This window comes from Chrysemys picta, chromosome 3 (genome assembly GCF_011386835.1).
Source record: "Chrysemys picta bellii isolate R12L10 chromosome 3, ASM1138683v2, whole genome shotgun sequence".
Taxonomy (NCBI): Eukaryota; Metazoa; Chordata; order Testudines; family Emydidae; genus Chrysemys; species Chrysemys picta.
Window position 1 is genome coordinate 137,376,240 of NC_088793.1, and position 14,816 is coordinate 137,391,055.

General features: G+C 36.9%; 1 protein-coding gene across 6 annotated transcripts in view; it reads left to right on the forward strand.

Annotated features, from left to right (window-relative positions):
• The window catches only part of FMN2 (formin 2), a 234,585-nt gene that overhangs the window by 144,630 nt on the left and 75,139 nt on the right, over positions 1–14,816 (forward strand). For all 6 annotated transcript variants that reach the window (XM_065589091.1, XM_042848380.2, XM_065589093.1 and 3 more), the window contains exons 10-14: positions 8,399–8,490; positions 8,663–8,792; positions 10,482–10,628; positions 11,770–11,829; positions 12,066–12,186. In XM_065589091.1, the coding sequence (XP_065445163.1) occupies positions 8,399–8,490; positions 8,663–8,792; positions 10,482–10,628; positions 11,770–11,829; positions 12,066–12,186 (550 nt within the window). The remainder of the gene's footprint in view (positions 1–8,398; positions 8,491–8,662; positions 8,793–10,481; positions 10,629–11,769; positions 11,830–12,065; positions 12,187–14,816) is intronic.

Consider the following 14,816-nt stretch of genomic DNA (forward strand, 5'->3'; position numbering starts at 1 on the left):
CACTGTTACTTAATGGGCTATACATATGGGCTGTAGTACCAAACAGTGTGGGTTCCAAATGTATAAATAATTTATTTTTAAAAAAGCCCACATAAACAAACCTCTTCTGTTCATCGCTAACCAGGAGGATACTCTACATAGAATCATAGACGATTCGGGTTGGAAGAGACCTCAGGAGGTCATCTAGTCCAATCCCGTGATCTATACATCTATACACATTTTACTTAAACAATTTTATACCTCAACATACATTTGTTCAGGTTAATTTTTACTTTTTGTTATGTTAGAAAATGGCGAATAACCCATTTCTTAATTACTAGATAATTTTTGATTCATGATTTGTTTCAGTCTGCATTTGGATGCAAATTGGAATGGAATTAAAATGCACAAAAATGTTTAAACTCTTTTTGTATTAATGAAATAAATAAATTAATGAAATAAAAAAGTGCTGGATACATATGGAGGGAGGGAAGGTAAGTTTAAGTATGTTTTAAATGCAAAAATTGTTTTAGTAAACCAAGGAAGAATTAACTGTAGTTAATGAGTTGATGGATTGTTTCTGGTCAACATTGGCCAGATTTTCAAAGGTATTTGGTTTCAGAGTAGCAGCCGTGTTAGTCTGTATCCGCAAAAAGAAGAACAGGAGTACTTGTGGCACCTTAGAGACTAACAAATTTATTAGAGCATAAGCTTTCGTGGACTACAGCCCACTTCTTCGGATGCAACCGAAGAAGTGGGCTGTAGTCCACGAAAGCTTATGCTCTAATAAATTTGTTAGTCTCTAAGGTGCCACAAGTACTCCTGTTCTTCTTTTTAAAGGTATTTGGGAGCCTCAGGATGCAAACAGGCACCTACTGGAATTTCAAAAGTGCCTAAGCAGGTTAGGTTAATTTTAGAATTTGTAAAGCTCATCCTCTCCCACCTGGTGGTGGTTCATACAGTGAAAGAGGGAAAACAAGTTTTCTTGCTTTTTCAATTCCCTGTTGGTTTCTCAAGTATGAATGAAATAGTCCAAATGAAGAAAACAGTCTCTCTGCACCTGCTAGCTAAACTGAAACCAAAAGTAATTAAGGCAAAAGCTTTTCTCCACCAAAGAAACAAAGTACACCTCTACCCTGATATAACGCGACCCGATATAATATGAATTCGGATATAACGCGGTAAAGCAGTGCTCTGTGGGGGGGCTGCGCACTCCGGCAGATCAAAGCAAGTTCGATATAATGCGATTTCACCTATAACGCGGCAAGATTTTTTGGCTCCCGAGGACAGCATTATATCGGGGTAGAGGTGTACTTACAATTGGGAAAAATGGAAATACCTGTATATGTTCCATTGTGAAGACAGAAAAAAAATAGATACTTAATGTACAACATGACATATTTGTAAAACTTGAGTTAATCTCAGTAGTTATGTTTTATCCTAATTCTGTATATAACACAAAACAAAGCACCCTTTAACTCATCAAAACTTGAGGAATGCTCATTGATGCAGCATATATTTTGTTTTATTTTAATATTGTAAATGTAGGCCTTAACATCAAATTTAACTTTAAACAGGTTTATTTTTGAAAAGAAAAAAAGTGTATATTTTTTACAAATATGTGATTTAATTAAAAATCTTTTGTTGTTGTTGTTGTTGTTGTATCATCCATTTCTAGAAACCCTGCTAGATATTTACAATGGAACCATGTGGTTTCAAGTTAATGGGTTTGCTAAAATTAATGCCACTTTTTGATCCAAAGTCGCAACGTCTCTTCAGGCACACATGTTATATTCACAGTAGACTATATGGCTTCAATCATTTGAAGTTGTCTGGTACTTTCTGCTAATGTTTTGTTGACCTTAGCAGAAAGCATATAACTAAGAATAACAGTCCCCACCCTGAAGCCTAATGTATGGTATTAGTGGAGATGAGCCTGAATCAAAACTCTGATCCCCTGTGGCCTGGTCTTCAGTTAAAACTTAGATTAACATAGTTATGGCACTCAGGGGTATGAAAAATCCACACCCCCAAGGACTGTAGCTCTGCCAGCCTAACCCTTGGTGTAGAGACAGTTTTGCGGCTCTGGCCCATCTCTGGTCATTCTGGTGATTCCTGCAGAGTAGTGTAAACAGTTTGGGGAGGGAATTATGATTAATTATTGTCTTGTGAAGAAGGAGCTACTCGTCTTAATACCTTCAGTAGGGTTTTTTCAAGCAAATTTTTCTGCATCAGTGCCTCATAACACCTTACAATACATTCTCATTCCAAAGGCTAAAAATGTCAAGCTGTTAGAGGATCAAAATTTCTCCTTAGTTTGTCTGTCATCGGTTCTCTTTTTCTTGCTAAAAGACATGCCTTTTGAGGGTACAATTCCTTCTTGGTTAAGCTGATCAACTGGAAAACCTGCATTTTAAAATACTCCATCATCGTAAAGCTGTATATCATAGCAGTGAGACAGGGGATGATACTGGGTACTCCTATAGCTCCTCAGATGTGTAACCCCCACAGCACAAATCTTTCTGGAGCTTCTTTTTTTACCAAATGAAACGCTATCAAAGGGATTTTGAATGCTATACTAGAGAAGCAAACTAAACATATCAGTTTTCCACATTATTGTGTTGTTAAAATATAGGATGCTATAATTAATTAAATATTTTTGTACACTAGATGAGTAAAAGCTACTTATTTTCTGAGTTCTGTTTCTCTGGGACAGACTGATGGGTAAACTCTCACATAGTTTATTAATATGGAAGTGGAAGTAGTGAGGCATGGAAGGAAAGACTGAAAGGATTCTGATTTACAACCTGAAAAGACTAGCTAAGGCCTCTAAAGTGGGATCATTCTGCCACTGTGAAATTTCAGGTCCCTGAGCAGCCTCAGAAGGACCTACTTCTCCCTACAACACACTTACGTTACTTCCGGAGCTCACAAGGGAGCACTGTCTCCTATACGCACATCAGATCCAAAGATTGAAGTTGGGGAACAACATGTTTTCAATGCGTCTGACTAGGGCTGTCGATTAATCACAGTTAACTCACAGGATTAAATTAAAAAAATTAATCGCGATAAAAAAAATTTAATCACGATTAATTGCAGTTTTAATCACAGTGTTAAACAATAGAATGCCAATTGAAATGTATTAACTATCTGTGGATGTTTTTGTATATTTTCAAATATATTGATTTCAATTACTAACACAGAATACAAAATGTACAATGCTCACTTTATATTATCATTTTTATTACAAATATTTGCACTGTAAAAATGATAAAAGAAATAGTATTTTTCAGTTCAGCTCATACAAGTACTGTAGTGCAATCTCTATCGTGAAAGTGCAACTTGCAAATGGATATTTTTTTGCTACATAACTGCACTCAAAAACAAAACAATGTAAAACTTTAGAGCCTACAAGTCGACCCAGTCCTACTTCTTGTTCATCCAATTGCTCAGACAAACAAGTTTGTTCACATTTACGGGATATAATGCTGCCCATTTCTTATTTACAATGTCACATGACAGTGAGAACAGGTGTTCACATGGCACTTTTGTTGCCAGCATTGAAAGGTATTTACATGCCAAATATGCTAAACATTCATATGTCTCTTCATGCTTCAGCCACCATTCCAGAGGACATGCTTCTATGTTGATAATGCTTGTTTAAAAAAATGCATTAATTTAATTTGTGATTTAACTCCTTTGGGGGAGAATTCTATGTCTCCTGTTCTGTTTTACCTGCATTCTGCCATATATTTCATGTTATAGCAGTCTCGGATGATGACTCAGCACATGTTGTTCATTTTAAGAACACTTTCACAGCAGATTTGACAAAACACAAAGAAGGTACCAATGTGAGATTTCTAAAGATAGATACTTGACCCAAGGTTTAAGAATCTAAAGTGCCTTCCAAAATCTGAGAGGGTTGAGGTGTGGAGCATGCTTTCCGAAGTCTTAAAAGAGCAACACTCCAATGCAGAAACTACAGAACCTGAACAACCTTCTGCTGGTGATATCTGACTCAGATGATGAAAATGAACATCTGAAGGACTACACTACTTTGGATCATTATCGAGCAGAACCCATCATCAGCATGGATGCATGTCTTCTGGAATGGTGAAGGGACATACGAATCATTACCACATCTGGCACCTAAATATCTTGGCAGTGTCTCCAAAATATGTTCTTGGTCACAAAATGAAGGGTACTTTCAGATAAAATTATAATTTGTCTATAGTTCAGAGAGGATAGTTGGCTTATGAGGACCACTTTCTTTAATGTAGCAAAAAAATCAGAGTAATGCAATAAAGAAAATAAAGAAAATCTTAGGATCTGTGGCATTTAGGCATACAAAATGGTCTAGCAGGGCCAGCTGTGGTGATAATGCATTATCTTTCCTTCAATCCGGACTAAAAAAGTTAATGGTGACCTAGGGTGACCAGATGTCCCAATTTCTATAGGTACAGTCCCGATTTTTGGGTCTTTTTCTTATATAGGCTCCTATTACCCCCCACCCCCGAACCGATTTTTCATACTTGCTGTCTGGTCACCCTATTGTGACCAGATACTCAATACAATTAATATTAACAAGGGGAAAGGAATACAAGTCAAAATAGGGAAAGAATAGGTTAAAATATTTACATAAGTTAGATGTATTCAGGTTGGTAGGGCCTGATGAAATTCACCCTAAGGTGCTCAAGGAACTAGCTGAAACAAACTCAGAAGCATTAGCAATTAACTTCAATAAATCATGGAGGATAGGTGAGATCCCAAAGGACTGAAGAAGGGAAAATCTAGTACCTGTCTTTAAAAGGGTGACCAGAGAATCATAGACTAGTTAAGGTATCTTCAATATCTGTAAAAGTACAGGAACAAATTATTGAACAATCAGTTTGTAGGCACCTGGAGGATAATAGGGTGGTGAGGAATAACGAGCATGGATTTTTCAAGAACATATTATGGCAAACCAACCTAATTTTCTTCTTTGATGGGGTTACTGGCCTATTGATGTGGAGGGCGGGGGGAAGCAGTAGATGTGTGATATGATTTTAGAAAGGCTTTTGACACAGTGCCATATGACCTTTTCATATGGAAACTAGGGAAATTCGATCTAGATGAAATTACTTGCAACCTGGGTGCATAACAGGTTGAAAAACTGTAGTCAGAATAGTTACCAATGGTTTGCTGTCAAAGTGAGAGGGTGTATCCAGTGGGATCCCACAGAGATCTGTCCTGGCCCCAATACTATTAATTATTTTCATAAATGACTTGGACAATGGAGTGGAAAGTATACTTATAAAATCTGCAGATGACACCAGCTGGGATGGTTTGCAAGTACTTTGGAGGATAAGATTAGAATTCAAAATGACTGTGACAAATTGGAAAACTGATCTGAAATTCAATAAAGACACGTGCAAAATACAAACTTAGGAAGAAAAAATCAGCTACAAAATGGGGAATATCTGGCTAGGCAGTAGTACTGCTGAAAGGGATGTTCGGATTTTAGTGGATCACAAATTGAATATCATCAGTTGCAGAAAAGGCTAATATTCTCTGGGGTGTATCAACAAGGCTGGCGTATATAAGACAGGGGAGGTAATTGTTCAGCTCTATTCTGTGCTGGGGGTGAGGTCTCGGCTAGAATACTGCATCCAGTTCTGGGCACCACACTTTAGGAAAGATGTGGAAAAAGCAGAGAGAGTCAAGAGGACAGCTACAAAATGATAAAAGGTGTAGAAAACCTGATCTTGAAGGAAAGGTTAAAAAAACTTGACATCCATAGTCTCGAGGAAAGAAGACTGAGCTGGGACCTGATAAATCTTCAAATATATTAAGGCCTGTTATTAAGAGGACCGTGATCAGTTATTCTCCATGTCCACTGATGGTAGGACAAAAAAGTAATGGGCTTAATCTGCACAAGGGAGATTTAGATTAGATTAGATATTAGGAAAAGCTATTAAGATAGTTAAGTACTGGAATGTGTTACTAAGGGAGGTCGTAGAATCCCCATCCCTTGGAGTTTTTATTTGTGTTTGTAACTGCAAACCCACCTATCTGGGTTCTCTTGCCAACAGCGCTCGAGCAGAGCGTTGTGGATGTGGCAGAAAGAGAAGTGTGTGGTAAGCCTGGTGTATTCAAGCAGATATACCTTAGCATCTGGGATCTAAATATTTATTGAATGGGTCACCTGATACCATTCCTGATGCCCTGAGGGGAAGCAAAACACTCCTGCCTATTGTGGAGGAGAGAAGGGGGGGGGTGAGCATTTGCTGCCCCTGTCGTTCTGATATAATAGGGTAGGGACCTCTGCTGCAGTCATTCCAAGTGTGGGAAATAGAGTCATGACGCAATGGAAAAGCCGTGTGTGTGTGTGTGCGCGCGTGTATGTCTGTCCATGGTGTGCATCGAGCCCAGATTGCCTTAATACAGCTATGGAAACATCTGATGAACCTCCTAGGGATATTATTTTGTGTCAAAACTTGATTCATTGGCCCCAGTATCATGAGCGATCCCGTCAACAACTTCTCCTTGGGGCAGGGGTAGACAGTGATAGTCTAGAAAGCTACATGTGCTCTACCACTCCCAAATCAATCAGGAATCACTTGACTGAAGCCTTAAACAGAATGAACACTGTTAGAGAAACCTCATCAAGACTCAAATGGATTCTGCTTTCTAAAATAAGGAGGACTTCCAGGTAGGGAAATCCACAGTGCAAGGTATTGCACAGTAGACCCTTAAAGTCTACATCCTGGAGATAAAGGCTGTCAAATTACCCATGACAAACCTTATCCCCCTCTCCCAGAAGTGTTGGGGTACACTACACACGTACAATACTGCTGTTGTATTGTACGTAATCAGAAAGGTAGCCAAGAACCAAACCTGCTGTTGAAAAAAGACAATCTCTTTGCTCAGGCAGAGAATATCTTATCCATTGGAACCCTTCATGTTCAAAAGACACACTTACTAGGAGGCTGACTGTTTGAACAGAACAGATCCTGTGCCTATGGGAACAGTCACTGATATTCCAACTGGTTGGGGAGCATTGGGACATGTGGCATTGGATCTCTCCAATGTCAAGTGGTCTGCAAAGAAATTCTACAGCAGATTTTTTTTTAACAAGGTGGCCTAAATGATGGATCTGGAATAACTTTTCAGTCACCTGGCCGTTGACTCATATATACATTTTACTCTCCACCTGATAAGAAATTATTCTTAAAAAATTAAAGTCAGCCCTAATCTAATTCTTCTGGCTCCATGTTGATTGACGAAATTGTGACACTATAAATCATCTATTTAGAGTCCCAGTGTTGTTCTTCCAAACTTGTTAATGCAGGACACATTAAGGTACTCAGGTCCTGCTTGTCTTTTGATTTTGGCCCTTCATGGGAGGGGAAGATGCTAAGAATGGTTGTGTGTCAGTGTTGGTTGGTTCCCCTGTTCTCTTCCACGTCCCATATTATATGTTAATATATGGACACTTTTTCTTCCTAGGGTAAAGATAAGTACTTTGGAGTTAAACTTACTACTTTCCCCTGTATATTATACTTTTTGTCAAGAGTTACAAACACATATTAAAAATCGTCATGAAGCCAAAAAGAAAAATTCCACCCAATAATGCAACAATGTAGTTAGGAAAATTAATTATAGCATTGCAATGAATATAGAAAGATTTGCAACCTATGAAATATCTGTCTCCACTTAACAGGAATATTGCAAAAAAGACCACACGCCCTAATAAAGGGTCATCCAAGGAACTAACGTCGAGAAGAAAAATGAGATTTAAATGTGATTGTAGTGGGTTATTTTTTAAGATACAGTGGGATTCATTATACTCCAGGAAAAAATACCATACTTGTTTATTCGTGTATTGTGGCTTGTATGATACTTGCATTTAAATCTGTTCAATAATTCATTTTGTTGCTCCATTCCTTTTTCAAAATTTGGAATAAAAGTTAAGTAACACTAAACAATATGAACCCCTTTGATTTAGTCAAAAATACAATATATGTAGATATAGATCAAATTGCATTCAAATGCAACCCAACTGATTTTTGAATGAGAAATACCACTTAAAAGGGAAATACTTTGATCTTGGAGACTTTATAAACAGCCAAATGAAAAATAAAAGGGAGAGGAGGGCAGGAAGAAAAAGTATTGTCTCAATGCATACTTGAATGAATAAATCTTTTGCAGATTACTAATAGTCAATAATGTTATTTGGAGAATTCAGAGATGTTCTGTTTTGAATCAAACATATTTACACTTAAAATCACTCCACAAATTAAGTAGTTTGACCATGAACAGATGCTAAAAAGTAAAGTTAAAAAACGTGATTTGTTACAAGGGCATAATTATTTGTAAAGCTTAATTGTCTAGCTTTTGAATAAACACTTTTTAATTTTTGTTTGCTTGTTTTTTCCAGAGAGCACAATCAGATGAACTGGAAAAAATAGAAAAGCATGGCAAATCATCCAAAGAGAGGGAGAATGCCAAATCTTTGGACAAACCTGAACAGTAAGGACACTGTCTTCAACAGAACAAGTTTCCTGGGAGATGCGTATGCTGCATTCTTTAGGGAAACTTAATGTGCTCTAGTAACCTAACTAGAAGTGTTACGAAGAAACAAATAGAAGTGGAAAAACCTTCACTAACTAAACTAAATCATTTTCTTTAATCATTCCTCCAGGTTTCTTTATGAACTCTCACTAATCCCCAACTTTTCAGAACGAGTATTTTGTATCCTGTTCCAATCAACATTTTCAGAAACCATTTGCTCTATCCATCGCAAACTTGAATTGCTACAGAAACTGTGTGAGGTAGGTTCTGGTCCGTATAAAGGTAGAGCTAGATTTTCTGATATTTAATCTTTCTTGTTCAGCTGTACTCATATTTCAAAAGTTTTCTTTTATTTACTTTAAGCACTCATTAAATCTGAGGGATAGCAGTCCTGCAGAATGGAACATTTTATGATTGTGCTCCAAGATCAAAGCAAATTTTAAAATTGGCTTTCGCTGCTGAATTATAACATCATGAGTTTGCAGCCAATACACATCAGCCTCTAGAGAATACTGTAACTTCTGCTTTTGCCAAAGCAAAATCTTCCATCTTCATAGTTACTGTCTCACTTCTTGCACTTTCCAGAAGAGTGCCATTTTAGCTCGTTTTGAGTGCATGCTTTGATTCTGAATGTGTTTGTTCAATAGATCTGGAATATCTGATCTAAATGAGCTGTCTCCTTAACAACAGATAAAAGGTCACATACTTAAATTAATACTATGCAAATTTCTTAAACCGTCTTATTAAAGAGAAATAATGCCAAATCTGCTGTTTGTAATGTGTCTTGAAAAGGTTGCTATAAAATTAGTACTAAATCAATAGCTTTGTTGAAGTAATGCAGAGTTCGTTTTTCATAACCTAGTGCTTGTAAGAAATATTAAAATATTTAGGATAAATTTAATCTTTATACAATGGGCATTTTATAAAAAGAATTACTTCTTCTTCTTAGAGATATGTGTTCCCTAAGGCCTCAGTCCAACAAGTTGTGCCATATGCTGCATATTTATTGTTTTTGCAGAACTGATTGCCGGATCAGGGACCAAAGTAAATGCACTGCTTGGGAATACCATGGTGTGCTAAGAAAGTACTGTAGCCTCTTCCTGAATGGTCAATCTTTTGTTATACCTCAGACTTTCTTTTTGCATAAATAGGGCCCTACCAAATTCACGGCCATGAAAAATGCGGCACAGATCGTGAAATCTGGTTTCCCCTGTGAAATCTGTATAGTATAGTAAAAGTACACACAAGACCAGATTTCAGGGGGGAGACCAGCGTTTCTCAAACTGGGGGTCCCCAACAAAAGAGGGCTGTGGGAGGGGGAGGGGAGTCTCAAGGTTATTGTAAGGGGGTTGTGGTATTGCCACTCTTACTCTGCACTGCCTTCAGAGCTGGGTGGCTGAAGAGCGGTGCCTGCTGGCCAGGTGCCCAGCTCTGAAGGCAGCGCCCCGTCAGCAGCAGTGCACCATGCCACCCTTACTTCTGAACTCCACTGCCTTCAGAGTTGCGTCAGGACCCTACAGTTACAACACCATGAAATTTCCGATTTAAATATCTGAAATCATGAATTTTAGAATTTTTAAAATCCTATGACCATGAAATGGACCAAAATGGACCGTGAATTTTTAGGGCCCTATGCATAAAGAATGTAGTCACTCGAAACCTACAAATACCATTTTCCCCTCAAATACCGTTTTGAGAGTAATCAGGTGTGCTAAAATTAGAGTGAATTTAATTTGCTGCAAGTTGTGTCATTATTGCGTTAGATTTGAGTGTCCCTGATATGAGTGTGTGATGTTCTCCAAAATTATAGCTACAGTGTAAAATGCAACATCAAACGGCAATCTAAAGCTTGTAACTACTGTTAATTACTGATATCCATACTTAATTTTTTTCTTTAACTTGTTAAGGATTTTAACTGAGATTTTATATATATATATCTTGTTTTACAGACATTGAAAAGTGGGTCAGGAGTTATGCAGGTTCTGGGTTTGGTTCTCGCATTTGGAAATTACATGAATGGTGGAAACAGGACACGGGGACAAGCAGATGGGTTTGGATTGGACATTCTTCCAAAGCTGAAAGATGTTAAGAGCAGTGTAGGTCAATATTCCATTCTTTATGAACAGAGTGCTGCTTTATCGCTCTTTTCTTAATAAATGTTTTCCATACCTCATATAAAGTTAAAGCTAGTATCAGACAGAAATATTTATCAGTGGATACAACTTTGATTACACTTATAGAGTGAATTCATTTGTAGAACCATTTGGAAAGGAATCTGCCTTCTCTATGGCTATTAAACTGATGAACAAATCAGTGTCTTACATTAGAAATTGTCTTACTTCCTGAATGTGTATATTTGAATCTCCATATGCTGCATATTTGAGTGTTTTCTTCGATATAATTAATTTTACTCTTTAAAATCATATATGTTTCAGAAGTGGAAACTGTTGTAACAAAAACAGTTCCAGTAAATACCGATTTTGGAGTATTTGGGAGAGAGAAAATGGAGAAAAATGACTGAGTAGGTGTTATAGTTACCATATAAAATACCTAATACCGGGAGCCCTAATATCTAAAATGTGATGTGTTTCCTATACTGAAAAATTGGATGACCCAAGATTCATCATATGAATCTGTCAGGCCTGTATATACAACACAGAGAGTCACTGGGCTGTGGAACAGTTTCATGAAAGAAATGGTATGATGGTAAGTAGCCTATTATTAAAGCTGCCTAGCATAGCCATTTGGGTGAAGATGGTAAGCAAGGCAAAGGCACTATACACCCATGGTTATGGCACTGACTCCTGGAGTGAGCTGATTATATCAGAAACTCAGCTTTCATTTGAGAAAGCAAAGTAAGTTTCAGGTCTTCATGGTTGTGAAGAAAAGCTTGAAAATATGACCTGAGTATAACTGTGATGGTATGTCTGTGCGCAGAGAATGAAATATTTTATTTCATTTAAGGCCCCAACTCAGCAGAGCAGTTAAGAACCTTTTTTCCTTTAAGCACTTCCTTAAGTCCATCCCTATTCAGCAAAGAACTTAAGGGTTTGTTTTGCTTTTAACAGCATAATTCAGTAAGGAATATTAGCTTCCATGCAGAATTCCCTTGCTCTTCTAGGATAAAGGTGCTTTAATTGTAGCTTTTAAAAAAAAAAGTTAATAGACTCTAGTATACTTTAAATATGACTTAGCAACATAATAAAATTTAACTTTATTATTTTGTTTTTTCTACAGGATAATAGCAGAAGTCTTCTATCATATATTGTCTCATATTATTTGCGTAATTTTGATGAGGTGAGTGAATTATCTTTGCAAATTTAAATAAAATTAAATAAACTAATTATTAAAACTTGTATTACCTTATATTGGTTAAGATTACTTTAATCTGTATATTGTTGTTCATAATGTGTGATAACTGTCCACTACTTGTTTTAATAAGTAAAATTTTAATAAGTGCTAGTCATTTAAAATTTTAAAATTTATACCTTTAAAAATAAGGTAAAGTAAATGTTCATTTATATTTTTGTCAGGACGCTGGAAAAGAGCAATGCATCTTTCCTCTTCCCGAGCCACAGGACCTCTTTCAGGCTTCACAAATGAAATTTGAAGACTTTCAAAAAGATCTTCGCAAACTAAAAAAAGATTTGCGAGGTACTGTAACTAGATCAGACTACAGATATGTCAATAACATATAGTTCTATTTCACTTTTTGTATAATTTCTGGAAACTTGCGGATATGTAAAATATGTTATGAAAGGTAGATCTTAACTCCTATGTTTTGCCTTTGTATCCTTGACTTGATTAACTCTAGTGGTTGATGTTTTTATAGCGAGTGATCAGCATATGTTATAGCCATGTTATCAAGATTTTAAAATGAATTGCATGTCAGGAAGATGTTCAGATGCAGTGCTGAGTACTGCTGAGGAGTAAAGATGAAGCAGCATAAACTAGCTGCCCCAGGTAACCTGGAGACAACCCCTGCCCCCAGTTCAGCCATGTGAAGTGAGTTCATACAGTAGCTTTTGCAGTTTTCAAATGATTATCTGGTGGATATTGTCTGATCTCAATACCTGAGAATGGAGGCATTTAGATGCTGATTCAGAATGGTTCTTGAAGTTAGGCTCAGGTTTAAGTACTTTCATGGATTGAGGCCATAATTCCTCATATGTTGCCATAAGAAATTGACAAAAGCTGAAATATCTTTCCATTAAGAGTGAAATTTGCACCATCCATATGGAGTTATTGGGCCTTGTGGGGGGGAATTAAGCAGGGGTTATATGGGGATGGAAAATCTATTTCCTCCTCAACCTACCGTGGGGCTGCAGCTTGATCCCTCTAGTGCCATTGCTTCAGCCCCTAAATTGGAATAGTGACTGCTCAGTTTGTTAGGGCTACTGAATCCATGTAACTACATTTTCCATGATCTCTCCTGTACACTTATCTTAGCAATAGCCAATTTGGGCACAGTGTAGGGAGCTCTTCCAGGTCCTATATAGAGGAACCCACTCAAAGCCAATCCACAGTGCTTCACAGCTTTACTGCAGGTTTTGAATGGTGCAGAATGTCTTATGCTGGCCCTTCACACCATGGAAGAATGTCAACCTAAGTGCAAAAACTAGTGTTAATACAACATTAAAATTACAAGTTCAAGTACTCACAAATCAGGAAATTCCAACAGTTAAAGTTGCTCTAGCTAAGTTAAGCTTGGACACTTTATGCATTATCTGGAATAAAGTAGTGCATTTAAGGTTTACAATGGGGCAAAGTTAACCATGCACAAATGCTATTTTTAAAATGTAATATAACTTTTAACTGAAAAAGAGAGAAAATGAACCTGGCTTCAATTGCCTTTCTTAGAACTATTTATTTAGCTCATGCTTTATTCAAGCATTGTTGATTTTCCAATGGACCTTATAAATTCCTTAAACTAGCAAGTTCCTACTTAAATAGCTGAACACTTAGGGCTTGAATCTGCAAGGTGAAGACCATCTCCTGACACAGTACTTCTCTCCATTTCACATCAGTGATAGCTGACAAAACTCAAGAGATGTTCAATACCTAGAAATATCAGACCCTTAACTAGCTGTGCACGTGCATTCACGTTTAAATGCAAGGTTGTAGACTCACAGTGAAATTCTGATCCCATTGCAGTCAATGGCAAATCTCCTATTGACTTCAGTAGGGTCAGAATTTCACCTTTAATTTTATATTTTTTATAAATGCAAGTCAGAAACATTCAATCACTCATAACTTTGGTACAACAAAGACTGTTTTCAATTCAAACAAAGGCACCAGTCAATCAGGACTATGTCCATTTCACTTTTCAAAAATACAGTGTCCATATTCAAAAAGTGTTAAAATTTTATTACAATGGGCTTTTTTCCTACCCTCCCAATATTTAAAAAAAAATCACAGAAGAAAAAATTTACCTTTTGAATAGAGACCAGTCATGGGAAACCTCAGTCCTGTAAGTTTGTTTCAGAACGAGATTGTAATGAAGGCTTATAATGGAAACATTTGTAACCATAAGTCTAGCAACTGATTTCAGCAATTGCTATATTTTCCAATCTAAATATGTAAGTAACACACATGGAGACATGCAGACTTAAATCATCTTTGATTTTTTTTAAATGATTTCTGTGTAATGCTAATTCACAGTGATAAGCTTGGATGCTTGCTTGTATCAAAGGGGTAGGTTTTTTGATTTCCTTCAAGGGGAAAAAAAACACTTGTGATTTCCATATCTTTATACTTTTCCCATTATGACTGCATAGGCTTTTGTCTGGGTTTAAGTTTATGAATTGTATGCCTTGCAGTTTGCAAATATTAGTGAACAAAACCTCTTCCAAGAGTTTAATTAGTCTAAAAGCTTCAATCTAAAAGATTTTCAGAAAAGTAAGTTGGATGCCTACCGCCTTCTTGCTTGGAACAGAGATTTCAGTTACAAAATGGTAAAAAAATAAGGAATTAAAGATGTACACAAATTACAGTGTAAACTATACATTATTAAACTCACAGGCAGTTTATTTCTGCTGTTCTTGTTTAAAAAAGAATATATGGTGGGGTTAATGTGTTATGTACTAGACATTTTAATAAACAAGAGACTGAAGAACAGCTAGGTGTTTTATTAATATACCTACTGAGTTTGGCTCCATCAATTGCCCCCAGATTTCTCAGCTCTCCAGGATTCTCAATTTAGCCTTTCTGAGTTCAGTGACATATAGTTTGTTAAGCAACCTGATCTGCTTTTGATCTCTCCTGGCTGTCAGCAGCCCTCCTTC